Source organism: Sebastes umbrosus, chromosome 23 (assembly GCF_015220745.1).
Source record: "Sebastes umbrosus isolate fSebUmb1 chromosome 23, fSebUmb1.pri, whole genome shotgun sequence".
NCBI lineage: Eukaryota > Metazoa > Chordata > Actinopteri > Perciformes > Sebastidae > Sebastes > Sebastes umbrosus.
Window position 1 is genome coordinate 13,950,466 of NC_051291.1, and position 21,641 is coordinate 13,972,106.

General features: G+C 41.3%; 1 protein-coding gene across 5 annotated transcripts in view; it reads right to left on the reverse strand.

The window, feature by feature from the left end:
- Window positions 1-849: 849 nt before the first annotated feature.
- iqsec3a (IQ motif and Sec7 domain ArfGEF 3a) overlaps window positions 850-21,641 on the reverse strand; it is a 102,594-nt gene continuing 81,802 nt past the window's right edge. For 4 of the 5 annotated variants that reach the window (XM_037759957.1, XM_037759960.1, XM_037759962.1 and 1 more), the window contains 8 exons: window positions 20,207-20,373; window positions 16,274-16,413; window positions 11,938-12,063; window positions 10,693-10,792; window positions 9,410-9,568; window positions 6,625-6,717; window positions 6,321-6,364; window positions 850-2,186 (listed from right to left, as the gene is read on the reverse strand). In XM_037759957.1, coding sequence (XP_037615885.1) covers window positions 1,614-2,186; window positions 6,321-6,364; window positions 6,625-6,717; window positions 9,410-9,568; window positions 10,693-10,792; window positions 11,938-12,063; window positions 16,274-16,413; window positions 20,207-20,373 — 1,402 coding nt within the window. In that variant the 3' untranslated portion in view covers window positions 850-1,613. The remainder of the gene's footprint in view (window positions 2,187-6,320; window positions 6,365-6,624; window positions 6,718-9,409; window positions 9,569-10,692; window positions 10,793-11,937; window positions 12,064-16,273; window positions 16,414-20,206; window positions 20,374-21,641) is intronic. The other variant, XM_037759958.1, reaches the window with a different exon arrangement.

Sequence of the window (21,641 nt, forward strand, 5' to 3'; positions counted from 1 at the left end):
AGGGCGATAGCATTTTGAAGGGGCTAAAGGTAGCTTGCTTGTCCTTTCCGACACTGCTCGAATGTGGTATTTACAATCTAGGCTGGGGTGAAAGAGAAAGAGATCAGATAATGCATTCTTTTTGTCCCGTTCGTATTTAAAGCAGGGCTAGCCAACAGCACAAACAATACCATTAATGCCAGCATTTGCAATACAAGCCGTGTGTGTAGTTTTTGCCTTTTTTGAAAATGTCAGACTGAAAGGTTAGGAGGGAAGAGAAAAACAGTCACAGGGAGCTGAAACAAAAACCTGGGAGTTGTACCGACATAAAGAGACAGTGTCTGGATGTTTTGTGGGTGGAATCAGTCCTGCATTTTATCCACCGACGGAAAAAACACACAAAGGGTGAAATCAAAATAAACACAGATGTTGACATTTAACAGTTGTAGCAGAAGCGTCTTCATGGAAATCCATGGTGATTTTCCTGAAAAAGCGAAGAAGCGTTTCATAAACAACGGATGACAGCACAAGTGTACATTTATTACGTGTGAATGCTAGTTTTAGAAAAGTCCGAGAGCAGCTTCGACGATTTCAAAACATGAAAAAAACGTTACCCTCCATCAGCAGATAAACACGTGGCAAGAACTCCTGGGATAAGCGATATTAAATATGAAGACAAACAACAATCAAACAGGACCATCCTGGGCGGACTTTTTGGTTTGGCTGCAATCCACGTGATTGGTCGCCTTTGTCGTACTTTGCTGTGGAATGATCTATGGAGAGTGAGTAAGAGTGTTTTCTGATGATAGAGAGCCACAACAGAGGAGCGGATGACAAACGCAGCTTATCGGAGGATGTTTTTTTTTTTTCTTTTTTTATCCAGGGTAGCAGAGAAGAAGAGCGAAGGCTCTCCATCACATAAATAAATCAGGAACGGTGCAAATGGGGACATAGTTTTTCTTTTTTTTATGAAATTGAAATTGTTATTCATTTTTTTGTGCTCCTTGAGGGAGAAGCGATGTGAAAGGACTATTTTCTCAAAGCAAAGGAAGGAGTTTTTTTTCTTTTTCTTCTAGCCCTAGCGTTTAGTCAAGTGCAAAGAAGTCAGTGTTTAGTGGAGGCTATGTATTTTGGCACACGTTTTTCAGTAAAGTGTCCACTATGCACGCACGCGCACATACAGCACAGTAGGCATGAGGTTTGGGATGAGAGAAGCGAACAGAAGCGGAAGGTCCCTCGGAGTGCGTCCAGCCATCGCGGTCCATTTCTGCTGTTGTTGTTGGTGGCGGCGGGCGGTGGTGGTGAATACCGGAACTAGAAGGAATCCATCCAGAAACTGAATATCTGTGTTTTCTCTAGCAAGAGTTAAAACTGACAAAAAAGTTATAGAAATTTGTTAAAACTACATAATATTTCAAAATACATGTGGAATCAAGTAAAACTTTAAATATGCACTTTATTTCTCTTTTAAAACCTTGATATTTCTTTTTAATTTTTTTCCTTAAATATATGCATATAAGTGTAATTTTTTTTCATTATAGCTCTTTCATCTGTATGTATATATGTACATTATGTACTTTTTAAATAGAAGGGTTTTTGTGTGGGAGTGTGTGTACTAATACTAATTAATTTATTTACACCATGCTCCGAGAGCCACTTGGGGTCCGGTGTAGACTGAGGTTGGGTTCGGGGGGTATATACTGGTGTGGGTGGTTGTAAGGCGGAGGTGGGGGAGGCAGCGGCGGCTGGTGGCCGTCATTGCCGTGGGAGCTGTCCGGCGAGCGGACTGGGGTGGACATGGCCGACTGACTGAGCTGGTGGTGGCTGTGGTGGTGGTGGTGATGCTGGTAGTGGTGGTGTGTGGGCGTCTGGCTGAGGAAGGCCTCCATGTGCCCGTGGCCGCTGTTGTCGAGCATGATGACCTTGACGATCTGCTGACACTGGATGAGTGTCTCGGGCCTCAGGTCGGCCATGCTGACAGCCGGCTGGTGGTGCTGCTGTAGGTGGAGGTGGTGGGCGGGGGTGCTCGCCGCTGACTGCAGCTGCGGGTGCTGAGGTGAAGGCGCCGCCGCCGGCCCGTGGATTAGCCCCTGGGGCCCCTGCTGGAAAAGCAGCTCCCCCCGGTGGTTAAGAAGGGCCATGCTCTCGGGACTCCGAGCCGTGCTGCTGCTGAGCTGGTACGTCTGAAGCCTGTTGTGAATTGACACCTAGTTTAGAAAACAGCCAAGAGAACAGCATCAAATGTTATAAAACTGGTTCCTCCTCTACAGTCCGTCAAGCCCTCTTTTTGTTTTTTTTTGGGGGGGGGAGGTGGTGGTGGTGGTGAACGCACAGCACACACACACACAAGGCATGCGTGGGGGCTTAGGTGTTGGGGTCGGTGGAGGTGTAAAATCATTGTGACTACTGCACACTCCCCTCCCTCCACCCCCACAGGTACTGGGAACAAGTGTAGACCGGATGCTGGGAACACCAGTGTGTGACTGGGGTCAGGAGGAGGACAGTGGTGGGGAATGGGGATTAGAGATTTCGGTGCGACGCTACAGTACAGAAGGGGCCCGGTGGTTCCAAAGGGGACACTGAGGGCCCCCGTGTCTCCCTTCCAAACCACTGTGTGGCGCTATGGTGACACAAGGAGACTCGGAAGGTGGGGTCGGGGGGTAACCAGAACATAGACGGAGGTCATACGAAGAAGAGGGAGAGGTGGAAGGAGAGGAGGTGAGCAGACTGACAACCACACGACGTCCACAGGCAAACACTCATCAGAATGCAAACCTCCATATGTCACATTTACTTCAACTCTCTACTTTCTGCAGACTTCTCCTTCTGTCAAAGTTTATTTTTTTCTGTCAACAGTTTTCTTTCCCTCAAACTTTACTTTCTGCCATCTGTCTTCCTTTATCGTACCTTTTCCTTGAATTCTTTTTATGTCGCCTATTTTAGGAAGCATGTCACGTTTGCACACACTGTTCTCAGAAAGCATACGCCAAAACAAAAATATATAGCTAGTATCTTCAAAAATCACAGAATGAGCACAATCTGAAATGCATATAATGTGTGGCGGACAAAAGCACAGCACATCTCATTTTTATATTTGACGTAAGTTAATGGCTAGGATTAGCGTTAATTGCAGACTTACTGACTCCATACTTTCATTCAGTCTTGTTAGTTCTTCAGATTGCTGTAAATTTCAGACTAAAGATATTAGTTTTGAGTGAACTTTTAACCTACTGTGAGTGTGTCCATCAGTATATAGTTCCTCACCAAAACTCCTCAAAAAGGCGACTGTGTGAATAAGGTCAACGGTAATTCACCTGCAATATAATGGACTTTTCATGTGAAGTATCTGAGGTAAGAAAGGGCTTACAGCGGAGTCCTCCCATTCTTTCACACAGGAGCCGATGTAACTCTTGTGTGAAAGAACTCCATTAACATTTGCTCCTATTCAATCTGCCAACCACTTTTTCTCTTTGACGACTTGGCACATATACTTAAGACTACAGTATCAATGAGCTCTGAAGCACTTTAGATAAAGAATGAAGGATTTCGCTGACTTTCTGGCGCCTTTCAAAAGTTTGATTCCTCAATAGAAAGATTTCTTTTTTTTCCCACAGATGACCAAAAGAATTTCAGTGCTGGTTATAAAATGTCTTTCACTGTAAAATGTTCACTGTTACACTGACAGCTAAATTCTATCTATTCTTTCCTTTCTGAATAAGGGTATTTATAGGCCTGCCTATATAGGAATAATTAAAACTCTTAACACTTTGTCCGAAATCACTCCCTATTTACTAGCCTATATAGTGCGCTTTTATTTGAGTGTCCAAATTCTGAGATTTATGCACTACATAGTGCCCTTAAAAAATACCCACAATGGAATAAAAATATGTACTACTATAAGTACTCAAAATGAGTAAATATATATAGTGCACTTTACTGCATACGGAGTGATTTCCGATACAGCTAAGGATTGTTTTTGACGTATCACAAATGATAGTCCAGAAGTCCGCGAAAACCATTGGACTTTCACCCAGGAGACCGGGTTTGTGTCCTGTGTGAAACTAAAAGTCAACTTTAATTTATTTTAATCATGATGTTGTTTTTACTAAACCTAAGCAAGTAGTTTTGTTGTCTAAACCTAAGCAAATAGTTTTGTTGAGGTTTGTTTTGTTTCAGTTTACAAACACCGGACTTTTATGAACAACAGACTTTTGCCCAGGAGACTGGTGTTCGTGTCCCGTCACTCCTGTTTGAAACTAAAAGTCAACGTTTACTTATTTAAATTTTTTTCTTTTCTAAAAAAGAAATCTAATTAGTTTCGATGCGGGTTTTTTTTTCGTTGTGTTTAAAACTGTGACCGTAATTTTAGTTTACGGCTTAAAACTGTTTTAAAAGTGCGACCATAATCCAGGAGAAAGAAAATTTCCCTCGAAACGTAATTGAGAATGCTAGTTGTATGGGAACTTAATTTTGGTGAGTGTATTGATGTTTTTATCTAACTCATTTTATCTAACACATTTCACAAAACTACTCCTTTAAGCTGACTGTCAATGAATACCATGTGAATCAAATGGCACATTAGTGGGAGCTATCCTTAAGAAAATTTAACTATTTTACCAGGCAGAAAAAACTTGGCTGACTGTGATTATCAAAATAATAAAATGAACTTCTGTTAGGATGGCGAGTGCATCAAAATAAAGGAATGATCATTGAAAAAATTTCAATATAAGTGATTTTTTTTTATTCTTTTATTCATTATTTTTTATTTTTTTAAATATTAATTTTGGTAACTAATCACATGCTTGTGACTTGGACTGTGTAGCAGCCAGCTGACATGACTTTGCTCTGACGAGGTGAGAGAGTAGGTGGCTCATTAGCTGGACTGGTTGCACCTGAGGAGAAGCTGGCAGAGCTTTAAAAGGCCTACTGTTAGCAGCAGATCTGTTTGTTTGTCTGTCCTCTCTGTCATGATGGCTTTCTTTGTGCTTGGTTTTTCTTTTCATGCCAAAAAAAAAACCCAACAACAACCCACACATCTGTTCAAACCTGTGCTCCACCATGTCACTGGTATTGCTGACTTGACAGTCCATTACCATGTCTTCAAGGGTGTAGCTAGAAAAGCACTGCTCTGAGAGAGAAACAATAAAATCTCAACACCTTACTATCTGATTATAAAAGCCTGCTGTGGAATTCAATCACCCTTATATATTAATGCCTCCAGTATAAGCAGGACTCTCTGTGTGAAGATAAATGTGGCTCGACAGCTAACGGCTCCCCACCAGCCACTGACATTTACAGCAGACTGCAGGAAGACGGCTGCTGAAGGTAGCTCAGACAACCATGAAGAAGACGGGCCTGATCATAGCTCACTGTTATGAGCACCCAAAGGCTGCTAGGAGAGAGAAAGAGAGAGAGCACTTCTGTGCATAAAAATGAGCAGACGATAAAAAAAAAAACATTTTATTTTTATGTCTTTTAAATGTGTCTTGTGCAGCAGTGAATGCATGTTTGCTCTGCTGTAATTATTGCCATTCTACAGGCATTTAAATGAAATAGCTGCGAAGGATTTCAGTGTACATGTAATTACTTCGGCTCTAAGCAGCACCTGAGTGAAGATTTACGGCTGAAACATAATACCGGCGTGGAATTAAACAGTGTCAAATTGACCCTGTGCATTCGGCTTTTTCGCTGTCAACTCCACAGGCACACAAGGGAAAAGGTCATCTGATGCCACGAGGATGGTAATTGCAAAACCCCATGGGTACTGTAGTTCAGCTTGCACGAAATGTTTGCACGGGAAGCTTCCCCTCCTCCAGAGATCTGGCAGAGGGGCGGGAAGGTGACGTCTCCGGGTCAAATGAGCGTTAAATTTATCCGCCCGCCTGTTAACCGTGTTAATTAAGGTCTCACACTCACAGTATATGCATTCCACACATGTCCTCTGCTACTTTTTTTAGCAATGGCTGCTTTCTCTTTTCCCCTTTTGGCTGAGCTTGTGAAACTAATTACAACCTATTCCTTTTTAGGCTCGCAGATAATATTTAAAACCTTTGAGTCTGATGCATTTTCTGTGGGTAGAACCTGTTCTATGATTTTATTAATTTCCCCAACTCCTACTTTAATCTAATATATTTGGTTTGGTTGGGTGACCTCACATTCCCGCAGCACTCGTTCTCTCATCCATTCCTCACACACTCCCTGCTTGATGCCTCTAAACGCCCTAAAAGATATGACTATCCATCCCTAAAGGGTTTCATCCTATCTCATCCTATACCCTGATAATGACACACTGGACTGACTTACCTGTTATTTGGGACATGGCCCTATCACTACACACTTACCTCTACTGCATTGTGTCCACTTCTGTCATCTATCTCCTGGTTTCCTGGACAGATGGGGGGGAAAATGGAGGGAAAAGAGACAAAAGTGGCAGCAAAATGTCTTTTTTACTGAGTGAGAAATACACTTTAAAATAAAGCACTTTATGTCACTCCACTTATTTAAAGATTTAAATGTCTTTTTTCAATTCATAAAAGACAGCAGTTGTTCAAATTCCAACACTGGGTAAATTAACGCAATTGAGGACAAGGTCTCTGCAGTGTTTTTTTCAAAATGAAAAACGGGTGCACACACACTCACACACACCTGATGGGGAGCCCTGTTTGCCGCGCAGCTCTAGCTGTGTGCCGTTGTTCTTTACCGAGTGCGTCTTGGCTCCCTGCTGCTTCTCCAGCTCCCCTGCGGAGATCAGAAGACAAATATGATCCTCACATAAACACCATGACAGAGAGGCAAAAATAGGCAGATAGACAGACAGACAGGTAGACGGGGATGAGTGAGAGTTACAACATTAATTCTACTTTATTTCAAATGCCGAACACAACGTGCTCTTGTTGCCTTTACCCTCCCACTCTCTCCTCTAATCTCCAAACACAACTCGCCATCTCTCTAATTACACTTCACACTTGATGGTAATTGCATGTCATTTCCAATCATGATGACTAAATGTTGTTTTGTCTCCCAACGCTGCACTGCATTCTAATTCTGAACTGCAAATACTGTCAGGGGCGACCTTAATGCTGGGGGAGGTAGTTTATGTTTTGGCGTTATTGGGCAAAAATTCCATAATAACCTTTCAGCATATTTTATATCAAGTGGTACCCCAGGGTAGGCGGTTTTCTGGAAAAGGCAAAAAAAAAACAGAAACAAAAAACGCCAGAAATATAACCCTCCTCCTGCAGCTCTCCCCATCAGATCCTGATGCCGTTGTATCACGGCAATTCTATGAGAATTACCGTCCTGTTTTCTTTGCAAACTTGTGGGCTTTTAAAGCTCTTTGTGATGACAAACTGTGATTCGAGGCTTTATCGAGCTACAAGATCGGCAAAGCACTTCACGGGGTTGTGTCTAGAAGGTAGCCCGCAAATTGCGAGACTCGCTGCCTGACGACCTATCCTAACCTTAACCATTCAAGGTCAATGCCTAACCTAACCTAACCCTGCCGAACATTGTGGGTTAGCTTCTAGACACAACCGTTTCAGAGATGTAGAGAAAATATTGCTAATAATAATTTAGCCTCATGTCAATAGCCGTCACGGCTGCAACGCAACTATTAGAGAGAGATGGAGAGAAAATGATGCTGCCGTAGCGACCGTGATGCTGGCTCAGACTCTCTTTTTGATAAGTTTTCCTTTTTTTGGGTTGCTTTGCAGTGTATAGGCAGTTGTTGCCAATGTTGAAATAACATTTCCTGCAGGATGTTCTGCCGTTGAATCAAGCTCTCACCATCTGAAGGGACGTGCACACACATCTGCATTTGTAGAACAGCCAATAGGAACGCTCTCTCTCTCTGAAATGACCTGTGATTGAGCAAAGTCTCCCGTCACGGGCTAGATTTGCTAAAGCCTGAAAACAGAGCCATGAGGAGGTGCAGAAGTCTAGTTTTCTCTCAGAACACTTGAATTACAACATGCTGAAAGGTTATTATGGAATTGTTGATGCAAGTGTGTCAAACTAAACAGAAAGTGTTCTGTTTTTTTAGTTTACCTACTAGAAAAGGGGTCAGATGAAGCTATAAATAAACAGTGGCAACAGGTCAGTATTGACCTAATGATTTGTTTGGAAGTTTCCTGGAAATAAGCATGTATTTTGGTACTACTTGTAGAGAAAATAGTTTTAAATGGAGCAGTTCTTTCAAGGAAATTCCTGTAATTAGCACAGTCTTTTCCCCCAATTCAATATATACTTTTATTTACTTAAACAGGGTGATTGACCAAAGTCACAGTTAGGTCTACGGGCTACAATGCTGTGAAGTTTAAAGTGAATGTAGGACTGAATTAAAATGATCAATTCCATTAGAAAGTGCCGTAGTTATAAAGATCTAGATGCAGGAAAAAAATGCACCTCCATATGAACGGCAACTGAAATTTCTCTTTCCCATCTCAAACAGGGAAAAGCCCAAACACAAGTGAGCCGGATGCCGCAGGCATGTTTGCTAACGTGCCGACAATACAAAACCCTTCGAGGAGGAAGGTTGACGTGGTGTTTTTCTGTGCAAATGCCAGCAATCATTCTTGTTCGTATATTATGTCTTGAGAAAAAGTTTGTTTGTATGTCTTTTAACAAATATGTTTCAACGTGAGTTCCGTCCGTTGGTTGATATGTGTTTTTGTGCACAGCTGTCTATCGTTGCCCCACTCTAGAGAGAGAAATAACTTCCGTCTGTCAGCCACTGCCTGTCTCCATATGTTGTTGCCTGCTGGCCCTCCCTCCCTGTGAAGGGTAATGCAGTTGCGTCAAATCCCAGCAGGGATGCTCTCTTTGATGCCCACTGGCAGGAGCCAGGCTCTGGATGCTCTGCTTCTCCATGTGGGTCTGAGTATGTGCATGTCTTATTGTCTGGAGGATTTCATATGCACGCAGACCCAAACAACTCAGCTGCACTGGCAGCTTTGAGGAACACTGGCCTCTTTTCACCTCCAATTCACTGCCCTCCTGCAGTCTGTTTGAGCTGCAGTGCACCAAAGGAAAACAAAATGCAAAAAGTCATTCTGCGCCTACGCAAGTTAGCAAATGTGTACTATCTGAGAGGATCTAAGAATCCACTGTAGTCTCCCACTTTCCAAGATGTGAGATTATTGATTTGGTCCACAATGTGATGCTGGTTGCATTTGCCACAGGAGGAATACACACAAACATTTCAGCCAACACATGCACAAGTGTGCAGCCACAAGCCTCAAATAGAGAATGAGGATCATTCTGATCCAATAAATCAATATGCTCAAAGCAGTTACAACAAATACCAACAATAATTTGCATATTCTTTTGGCCTAAATTGTCGCATAATTTCCCCTCCATATTTGGTAGCCTCCAGTCCATGTGCATCCAGTCATTGTATTATCAAGGGGAAAAACCATATAGAGACACTTACACTCGATGCGTATCTGCTCCATCTCCGACACCTCCGCGATTGATTCCTTCAAGTCTTCTACAAACTTGAGCAGCTCCTCAGCGCTTTGGGCACAGAAGTTAAGTACCTGCTTCTTGTCTGAGCCAAACGGTGAGAGGATGGTGATGCCATGAGGGTAATCTGGGGAGCACAGAGGACATTGAGTCATTGTTGAGTGACAAGAGAAATCACAAGAACTGTTTGCAAGGTATTGGCGAGCGTAGTACTACAGGTGTGAAAATGGCATCAAAATGTAGATTTGTAAACTCATTTTTTTCTTTTAGATATATTTTTTTAGGAAAACAAATCAACTTAGCATGCACTGTGGACTGAAGGGGGGTTGGAATAATAACATTTTAAAAAGTGCAAAGGCATGCATAATGTGAAGATTTTCTATGGGACCAACCAAGTCCAGGATGATGAATTTCTGCCATCATGAATATAAAAACTGAAGCAATAAAAGAAACAGAAATGCTGCCCCTGGACTGTTCACCATCTTAGTTTAGCTTTTGCTAATTAGCACTAAACACAAAGTACAGTTGGTGCTGATGGGAATGTCAGTTTTGCAGGTATTTAGTCATAAACCGATGTATTAAAGAGGACCTATTAGGCTTTTGTGCTTCATCCTTTCCTGTGTTATAGTTTTTTGTGCATGTAAAAGGTCTGCAAAGTTACAAAGCCCAAAGTCCACACCAAAGAGTTACTCCCCCCCACAGAAACACTGCTTCTTAACTGCCTGAAATGCCTTGCTTGAAGTCACGCCTTTTCTTCCGTAACATGGTGATGTCACCAAGTAATACATTTGCATAATACCTGCCTAGTTTGGTACGCCCTCAAACAAAGCTAGTTAGACCGGAGCTGGAGCGGAGTTCGTAGAGTTCGGTTCGGTTGACCAATCACAACAGGGTGGTCCAGCTGACCAATCAGAGCAGACTGGGCTTTTTGGGAGGGTGGGGTCAGGAACTCAAACAGAGCGTCTTCACAGAGGGTGAAAAGAGGTGCTGCAGCACAGCCGGTATGAGAAAAGTAAAGCGTTTTTTGAACATTAAAGCATGTAAACGTGTTCTAGGAGAAACCCAAAATACAAGTATGCACCTGAAAATGAGCATAATAGGTCTTCTTTAATATTAAACCTATTTCAAATACAGCCATAACTCTTGTACCCCTTGTTAACTTTCACTTTTCCCTGTTTTGTAACGCTCCAACGCATTGGGTATTTTATGATTTTCATGGCAGCTGTCTGCAGTGAAGACGCCGTGACTTACATTCATTTTCAAACAGGTGAAACTGCATGCCGAGTAGGCCCATAGCTTTGCAGAAAGTGTAGGCTGCAGAACTCTTCTTCTTTGGACAAAGCTTCAAGATCTGAAAAACAATGAGACACCAGAGATATATTAACAAGTTTGAATGACAGACAGAGCCCGTTACATGACTTTGTTCAGTGTTCTGAAATCTTTTTGATTTCCATATCACGGAGCAATCTCAAAGAAAGAACTATTTGATCATTTAAAATATATTCTAAGAGCAGATAGTCAATATTAATGTACACTTGAGGCTTCAAAGTGTATCAGATTGCGCTCTATGAAAAACAACACCACGGCGAGCTTATATCAGGATGTATTAAAGTTTTTTTCATTGAATGACCTTCCGCATAGAGAAAGATGAGGCGAATCTGTTTTGCGGGCGCTACTGCGTGGCATAATTTACCAGGCGAGCCGTATTAAACCAATACATCACATCGGCACATTAAACACCCCTTGACATGTTCGAGCTGCTATAGAACAGGAGCCACATTCAAAGAAAAGTCCCCATCACTTTAATTTCGCCGTAAAATCTTTCAAAGACAATTTGTGCCCTGCTTTCAAAGCTGTCAGGAGAAGAAAAAAAAGTCTCGCTGGGATATATTGCGCCGCTAACTTTTAGTGCCAAATGAACAGGAATCCACTGTGATGTTGGAAGATGACTCCTTTCACCTCTTACTTCAAAGTTGGCCTTCTAACCTCCTTTCCCTGCAGCTAGCAATTACTTTTATGCTTTAACAGAAGAGGGAGGGAGGGTAATAGCGATGCTGCTTTTCCTTTTTGCTGTATATTGTTGGAGTGAGATCAACATTTGACATAATTATGGGAGTGGATAACCCCTATGTGGCTCCTAATGAGCGCGTTAATTATGCCCAACATTAAACCTTTGATAATTCTCCAATCTACACGACTTTGGACCAACTTCACACAACTTTATTACCGGCCCTTAAAGCAGCTCTGTATAGGGGACAGATATTCCCTTGTGAGTGCACTGCAAAACTGCATTTATTACCATGTATTATTAAAAGAAATGGCATAAAGGAAGAGAGGGAGCTCACAGTCGGAGTAGGTGATGCTGCATTGCAGCTGTCACAACAAAAAAAAGCAGCTGTTTTGCAGAAACAACCATTTTAAGGGTGGTTGAAAAGACACTGTAAACATGACAAATCTGAATTATTACACAGAATCTCTTGTTTTTTGTATACGTACCACAATGAGATCATTGAAGAGGAAGACTTCTCTCTGGTGTGCTGCCTGTTTTTGGGCCTTGTTGACATCCGTCACCTCAAAGAGTCGACTGCAGCACACCAGTCTTCTGTGAGGAACAGAGAGAACCTGCACACACATCCAGGTGAAAGAGAGCTTCAATCACTCAGATGACGTGACTGAGAAAGTCATTCAAAAGAGGAGATTGAGGATGGAGGATGGGAAGAGAGACTCTCCCCTCAGAGAAACTAGGGGAAAGAGTACTGAAATGAAAAAGGGAGACTTTTAAATCTAATGGCTTTTGGCTGGAGTACTACTCATTATTCACTGAGGTTAAAAGCTGAGTCTGAAGTACCAGAAAAATCCCATTATTCACAGTTTGCTGAGACAAATTAGTGACACGAAGATTTGGAGTGTGAATCTTTTGGTATCTCACGATGCGACTCAAAATAATTCCCTGATTCAGTACATAAGGGGTGCTAATTTCAGGATCTACTCCAGTCCACTGTGCGCTAATAAAGGCATAATTATGGCATGAAAGCAGAGTAAAGTGTGTACGAGATTATGGAGTTTTTATGTTTGGAAAAGTTATATGAAGTCAAGTTTATTTGTGTAGCCCATTATCACAAATCACAAATTTGGCTTTACAATCTGTACAGGATACAACACCCTCTGTCCTTTACAGTACGACCCTCATCGGATGAGCAAAAACTTAACCAAAGAAAAGCCTTTTAACGGGGAAAAACATGGAAGAAACCTCAGACAGAGCAGCAGAGGAGGGATCCCTCTTCCAGGATGGACAGACGTGCAATAGATATCAACTGATTGCAATAACGTAAACACACAAAGGCACTTTTATTCATTCTTAACTTGCACAACTTTTTGATTTCCCAATTCTCAGTGACTTCAAGAATAACAAATTCAAGTATACAAAAAAATAAAAATGCTGCCTGTTGCATAAATAAAATAGGTATAGGCTTTTATTTCTCAGGAACTTCCCAATTTCAAAAATACACAAAATAACACTGTAAAACTGATATTTTGTGTGATGTATTCAACAAATCACACAAATGCTTTACATAACTTTGACTTGATGTGTAAAAAAAGTTTTTAAAAAATAGTTTTGGAAGTTGTGAATCGATTCAGAATCTTAGAAGATGAGAACACGATAAGACGTAATGAAGACTGACCTAAGACTCTTAAAAGCATCAAGTAGATCAACACGTAAGATTGTGTGTTGTTTCAAGGTTATCTAAATATCAGCTGTGTTCCCCTGAGGAGAAAATGCAGGTTTACATTTTGTACACGTTGCACATGTCTTTCTATGAACTAGATTAGGTGTGAGCAAGAAAAACAATCTCATCTTGGTGTATGAACAAAATCAAAAACTGATTTGGTGATGCTTGCTCTACCTATTTCTAGTAACCCTAGTAGTCCCAAGTGTGGTAGTGCCAAACACGACTTTTATGAGTTGTCAAATTGTGTGAGTGAGTGTTTTATTTAATTTATTTATTTTTTTACATAATGCTGCAGCTTTGTCGCTAGAGGCCTGGCGTCTCCTCTTACACCTCAGTGCTTTTCCCATGTTTAAGCAGATTACACTACAAAAATGGCGGCGACTGATCTAATCATGTTCTCGCCCCCTTCACACTCTTGTCTCTCCATGTTGGATCGCTGCAGGAATCCAAACAGCAGCTGAGTGACTGTCTATGTGCAGTTCATCCCCTCTTCGTTATAAAATAGAACTATTCACGACCTCCGTTCAGGTTTCTTTCTGTACATTTCCAATTTTGATTCCCTCTCCTCTCTGTGGACTATTTGTGATGCAGTGAGTACACAGACAGCCTCTTCCTCTCTCATCACTGCAGGGTCTACACACTCCCGCCCAGCTGGCCATGCATTCTCATTACACTAATGTCAGAAACATGTAAAGACATCATTAGCTTGAAATGCCTCTTGAATGTTAAAAAAAATAATATAATAACACAGTCCTTTCCATCATTCTCATGTGAGCTGCTCCCTTGTAGCATGATAACTTTTAAATCCACAATAGAAGCACACCTGCTGTCTGTGACAGTATTTCTAAGGAGAAAACTTAATCTCAGTCTTTTTATGGTAGACAGCTCCCATGGGTCGGAATAGTCACTTCCTGTCACAACAATCCATCATTGTTTTGGCGATGACAACGCTCCCTCTGTCATCCTATGGCTACTCATCCATCACTGGGAGACACTTAAAGGCACAAGACAAAAAAAAAAGACGGCGGCAATCTTTTCAATGTCATAGTTCCCAATGTCATTCTAAAAGTAAACAGGAAATAATGGAGATTCAATTTAAAACTAATTTAAAAAAAAGTAAATTTATAGTGAAATTCATCCAAACGTTCATGGTTCATATCGTGGATGGACAGGAAGACGATACTACAAGACTACAAGTTCGAGATGGGAATGTAGGCTAACTGGTATTGAGTTACACTGTTGCTATTTTCAACAGAAAATAGCTAAAGTCTGTTCGAAAGGTTGCTAGATTACATCATACATTAATCTGCACATCTATGACATCACTATACAAGATTAAAAAAAAAACTCAAGTTAAAAATCCTGAAGGCAAGTTAAATGTTAACTGTTAACTGACAAACTAGCTTTATCATTGACTATTATTTTTCATTATGTATCTAAATCAAACTCTAATTTAAAAGAATGTTTTATGAAAGCTGTTGTGTATATATGGAATTTAAGTATCATGCATAGAAAGGATCCAGACACTGCAATAAACTCATTCTGTCTATACTATATTTCATGGAAAAAAAACTCTTACATTTTTAAAGAATTGTTCAAACTGGCTCTTGTTGCAGTGTGTTTTCAAAGTATTCAATACCAGAGTCTATGGGAAACAACTTTAGACTATATTTCATGAATAAGGAAAAAAGGCCTTAGTGCACTGATAAGATTCAAAAACAATTCCCTGAACTGTTGAATCATTTAAAAAAAGGCCTTTCAGTGTTATGAGCTGGCACACACAGCACATTCCCACATGAATCAGTGTAAGCAGTCAATTATAAAGCTAAATACGTCTGTGTCTGTCTCTGACTTAAAGTAAAGTCTGGAACACCTAATAAAACTTTCCACAGAAATATTCACACGGTGAATGAAAACAATATCCAAAAGTCGTCAATGTGAGTGTTTCCATCTCTGTAGTTGACTCTTAACTAAAGGACACTCCAGTGTTAGGTTCAACCACTTCCATTACTCATGTGCACTGACCAAACCTTTTAACCTTAAACAGTTAAAAAAGACTATAATGATAGCGGTGGTTAATGACGTATCTAGCCGGAGTAATGACCTGAGGTAATGATCGTGCTGCTGATGAGACATTTAATGGCTAATAAATGTACTCCGTTAACACAACTAAGGCTAGGTGATAGTGATAAGGCCTTGAATAATGAGTGAGTGACTTGGCATGTATGGAGCTTGCAAAGAGAAAGTGTGTGTTTGTAATCATTTAAGTTACTTCTGGGTGTGCGTGTACTGTAACGCACCATGTACAGTATATCTTTGTGAGGGCCAATATGAATTTTAGGCCTTGAGACTGATTTCCTCATTTCTTCTTTAGACCTGGTTTTAGAGTTAAATCTGCTTAAAATCTATATTAAAAACAAAATAAATATGTTTAATGTGAAAGGGGTCATGATGAAACCACTGAAATTATCTTTCTTTTAGCTCATTGTTTTGGTTTTATGCCCCACAACTTTGTTTTTGGTTCTCTCTCACTGCACCAATGTCCTTTCCAGATGCAAAAAGCAGCTGTTTTCAGCAAAAAAAAAGCTCTTATAAACCAAGTAAACTCCACCTGCTCATCACCAGACGTCAGATGGACAAAGTTAGTGACTAGCTGGTGAACATATGTAGCATCTAGTAGCTAAAGAGCCAGGTCTTTCCCTCAGGAGCTGGTTGAGACCAAAAACAGAGCTTAAAGGAGCAGTGTATAGGATTTAGTGGGATCTAGTGGTGAGGTTAGAGATTGCAACCAACTGAATATTGCCCACCGCTCCCTTTTCAGAGCGTTTTGGCAGTGCAGTGTTTTTATCCGCTCTGGGCTACTGTAGAAACATGGTGGCCTCAATGAAGAGGATCTGCTCCCTATGTAGATTGACATTTAGGTGGCTACTAACAACTTGTTGCGCTGCCCCAAGTGGCCAAAAACATCAACTAATGCAGGTTAAGGGTTAATATGATTTCAGTCAAAGTTAAGCAAAGGTCAGTGTTTGCACTTTAAGGCCTAAGGAATGCATTGTGTTACTGAAGGTCCTCACAAGTATAGAACAAAAGTGTGTCCTTACCGTTTTCATGCCCACGATGGACTGCTCAACCTTTGAGACGTAGGTGACGTGGTCTTCGTTGGAGCGTAACTCCCTCAGTTGTATTCTTTCATAGATTCCCACCACCATCTCTCTGGGGATGTCTGCTCCATCATCTACACCTATGGATGGGAATAGGCTGATTACACACACACGTATACATAGCTGTATATTGTCCCGACACACATTTGTTATGCCTCATTATTTGACTTTCAAAAGAGTGGAACACAATTCAGTATTCAGTGCAACGGAGAGCTCTTTCTCTCCTCGTCTGTCGTCCTTTGAATTTCTGTCTCTCACTGTCTCCATTAAGCAATGACAGAAGGCGATGTGAGAGGAGGTTAATTGGCAAGTGAAAGGTTAACACCCGTAGAAGATTTCCCGTCTGGAACACAGTGCGGTTCAAGGCCGTGGCATTTCGACGCAGGTAGAGCTGCATGTCATTAGGCTGAAAAGGTTGCCCTCGAGATGCTCCCCATTATATCCGCGCAGCTGTACCGCGCTGTGTGGTACATTGAGTTTTCAATGGGGCAGGATGTGTTTGGAGAAAATGAAGCCACCACAAGTGATGGCAGTGACAGTGAGGCACGCTGGGACACCGCTGAGACATCGCTGCACATTATGGAGTCGCAGGGAGTGGAGGAGATGTCCGGGGGGAAATGTGTGTAAAGTGTCGGATAAATAAGTGGTGTTTTTTTTTTTGCAGAATGTCTCTTTCCTTCACTGCTTTCTGTCTCTTTGCATGGCGACTACAGTTGGTTGGTTCACCACTTTGATCCAGATGGAAATATCTCAACAACTAACAAATGGATTGACATGATGTTTTGTACAGAAATTCATGGTCCCCAAACGAATAATCTTCATGACTCTGGTGATTCTCTGACTTTTCCTCTAGCGCCACTTGTGGTTTTGAATTAAATCTCTCGACAACTATTGGATGAATTGTGATGAAATTTAGTACACATATTCATGTTTCCCTAACGATGATTTATAGTAACTTTGGTGATCCCTTAACTTTTCATTTAGTGCCATCAACGGATCAAAAATTCAATTTGTCCAATACTTAAAGAGGACCTCTTATGCTTATTTTCAGGTGCATACCTGTCTTTTGGGTTTCTACTAGAACATGTTTACATGCTTTAATATTCCAAAAACGCTTTACTTTTCTCATACCGGCTGTGCTGCTGCACCTCTTTTCACCCTCTGTCTGAAACGCTCTGTTTGAGCTCCAGGCCCCTCCCTCCCAAAAAGCTCAGTCTGCTCTGATTGGTCAGCTGGCCCACTCTGTTGTGATTGGTCAACCGAATCAAACTCTTTCGACTCCGCTCCAGCTCCGCTCTAACTAGCTTTGTTTGAGGGTGTGCCGAACTAGCCGCTAGGCAGGTATTATGCACATGTGTTACTTGGTGACATCACCATGTTACGGGAGAAAAAGGCGGAACTTCAATCAAGGCATTTCCGGCAGTCCAGGAGCAGTGTGTCTGTGGGGGAGAGTTACCCCTTTTAATGTGGACTTTGGGCTTTGTAACTTTGCAGACATTTTACATGCACAAAAAAACTATACCACACTAAAGGAAAGGGAAAAAGCATAATAGGTCCTCTTTAATACATCGGTTTATGCCGAAATATCTGCAAAACTGACATTCCCATCAGCATAAAATATACTTTGTGTTTAGTGCTAATTAGCAAAAGCTAAACTAAGATCGTGAAAATGGTAAACATTATAATTGTTCAACATGCTTAATATTAACATGTTAGCATGCTGACATTAGCATTTAGCTCACAGCATTGCAGTGCCATGTTCCCTCTGTAGCTTGGGCTAAGCCTCTTCCTTTATTCTGTCTCTTTCTGTTTCCATCATCTCAAGTATAAATTTGGCTTGTCACAAGGTTTACTGATGATCAGTAGCCCACCACAAGGACTTAAAGAGTGAACTGAAGTCGCTGCGTAAATCTGAGACTATCCCCTCGCTGTCCAGTAACTGAGACACTACAATTTTCATTTTCTAATGAGCTGACATAAAGGATTAATTTATGGTGGAAGCTGCTTTATATTTTGTTGGCCCATTGTGGAATAGCTTTGACACTGACAGTCTGTTTTAATTGAGATAATGAATGTTCTGTGGGTTCTTCATTACTATTGGTTTCTTGTGCATAATTGCATTTCACCTCAGTCAATTAGCTGATTGAGTTATTCTTCTGTCAGTGTGTATGAGAGACGTGACCGAGAAAATAAAAGAAGAGAGAGAAACGGAGAGAATATAAACAAAGAGAGACAGATGAATAAACAGAACAAATGATATTCTGACTCAGACAAAACGAGATAAGAGAACGGATAGAGACACAACACGGTAAACTGAGCAGAAGACAAATAGAGAGGCCAAGAGAGAGTGACATATTTTAATTTGCATAAGATGCCGAAATTGATTTTCCAACTTAATTTAATTGTGGGGAACAGTCTGGATGAATCTATTAAAGTTGTTCGGCATCGACCTCAGCGTTCCCTGATTGATTGCGCCGAGGGAGAGCGTAACTATGACGCTCCCATCTCGTCCTAGACGCTCGGCGAATGAACATCTGTCTGCACGCGGGTAGACAAGAGTTACAGGTGCTTTCTGTTGGTGTCGCCATGAGTTGTGAAAGCGTAAAGCCAAGGTGGGCCGGAATGGAAATGTAACCTTCTTTTTATTACCTGAATTTATGCAGGGCGGTTTGATTGAATCCCTGTTGGACACACTTCCACTGATTCATCTGTCTTTTCGGAGGATTATTAAGTATTACTGATTTCTTATCATATTTTGTCAACACATTCTCACTCCCAACTTATCAAAAAACGGCAGCTTGGTCAGTGGACCTATACGCTTCAAACTATGAATCTCTACGCAGCCCTCTAGCATCAGTTTGTCAAGTTTCCGCTCGTTACATGCATACACTGTCTTTTCAAATTAAACTTCCGTTTCCACAGGAAACAATTTGGTAAGGTTTAGGGAACAAACATACATAGTTAGGTTTAGGAAAAGATCGTGGTTTGGGTTGAAATAAGTACATTTTTGTGTAGTTAAGTATGTTATGTAACTTGACTTGCATAGGTAACTTACAGTAAAATAAGACAACGTTGACTTTTACAGTACACAATAAGCAGTGAAAGTCCTGTATTTTTTGACCCATCTATCCACCCCGACCTCCTCCCTATGCAGACTTTGTCGCTCTTTATACTATGTCATTTACTGCCGCCATAACTAAAATGGGCTGATTTTTCTCGTCTACATTGTAGTAAAATTGAAATAAATTGTCTTTGTTAATTTCTATAACTTCTGGAACAGCACCTCTGTACCGTCATTTATATATTGGCTATTGGCGCGCACTTTTTGGCATCTTGTGCCATAGAGTAAACTGAAATTGAAAGCCTTATACTATAATTAATGGATGTTTCTTGGGTCTTTGAATCTTCTTCGTGACTGTGGTGACTTACATGTACTCCAGTTATCCGGTTGGCATAAATAAATCAAGACCACAACAGTGAGGGCAAAATATACCATATTTGTCTACCATATAAACAATATACAATATAAACCATCGTACTTTTGTTGAGGTAAACTCTTCTTTTTTTTTGTTCCTCATTTGGTTCTCGTCTGTCCTGTCACTGATCCTGGTAATCATTAAATACTGGAAATATTCCTCATCCGCTCTTGAGGATTTCAGATGTTTGGGTTGGCTACAGTACAGCACCATTAGGAGCTGATGAGGATTTAGGTTTGTGCTGGGACAGATGCTCTCTGAGTCAACAAAGCTATGAGCATGATCTTGGAAGTACTCCTCAGAAAAACATTACTTTACGCCGATTACGTCGACTAATTAATGTCATTTTAACTCCCTTAATGTGCCTCCACACAAAAAAAAACGCTGTGTCACTCACCTCGTAGGTTGCGTATGAAGTCCTCCAACATCATCTTGCGGTCGGGCTTGATGTTCGGACTGTACATGTCGGTGTTGAGCAGAATGATGGCGAAGGCCAGGATGAAGATGGTGTCCGGGTTGTGAAACTGCTGCACCACGTCGGGGTTACACATGCAGTAGCGCTGACTGTTGACAAAGAGAAAGAAGAGGGTAAAAATAATTTTAAAAAATGGAAGATAAAGGAGTTGGAAAGGAGAGGGATGAATAGTCATGACAGAGGACACAAATATGGCGAAACAGGATGTTAAACAGAATAGGTGAGGCCAGTTAGAGGGGATGATAAGCACAGAAAGAGAGAGATGAATCAGAGAAATACAAAGGACAGGAATAGGAAGAGATAAGGTGGGAGAAACGACACAGACAATACATCATCCTTAGACACTGTAGGCATATTTCAACACACTCATAAATGTCTTGTCACAAGCTGAGCATGAGAATGTCACATAGAAATACAAGTTATGGCTTTAATTTTTCTCGTGGTTTCATCCGAAGCTGTTTGCTGCCTCTCACTAACAATGAACCTCACAGTGGGTGCTCTGATGAAACGGTGTCTCTCCGTATAAACACATTTTGTCCCACTGGATTGGATGTTTGCTTGCATGGATCCATCCAAGATAATGCCAAAGCACAAGCACCCACACATCCTTAGTATTCGTGTGCGAGTCCACCGACTGAGCCATATTTAAAACATTCTCCAACATTTATGGACCCGCTTGCTGGATTTACACAGGTTGTTATTGTGCCGGAGAGAAGAAATATGAGGTTAGAAATATGAAATCCCCTTACCTAGGCACTTTTCTGCAAAAGAACGTGACAGAGGCCGGGCTCACTTTGATGTATTCCTAAATATAAGAGGTGGAGAATGTGTCGCGTGGTTATGGAAACCATGAATCTAACAGATTTGTAGACACCTACTTTGGGATATGTGTGTGTTTAAGAAAGAAGCGCCCAGGAGAGAGAGAGAGAAATCGTTTCTCTGTGAAGTGCATGGACACCTCCTGGTTGGGGAATGAATAATACAATAGTAAAACAGATACGGTGTGTGTGAGTAATCAGAGGCGGCGATACACAGAGTATGAGAAGGTGTGTGGACCCTGTGGGCTCGGCGTTGGCGTGTGTACTGTAATCTTTACATTAATCAGTCATCATTTCCACATTGGGGCTGTAGCACCTTTTTGCAGACTCACTGAGCTGCATGATTGGAATCTAATGTCTCTGTGGGACTGAGTAAAGACACATATATTGGTATGCATGCAGTAGGTGATTACCTTGTTGCACACACACCGTTTCTAATGTTTCCTCGCAAGATTATCAAAAAAAGGAAAAACAAAGCTTGCTTGTGTGCATGTGTGCAATAAAGGCATAATTTCCTCTTTTTGTCCCCCTCACTTTTA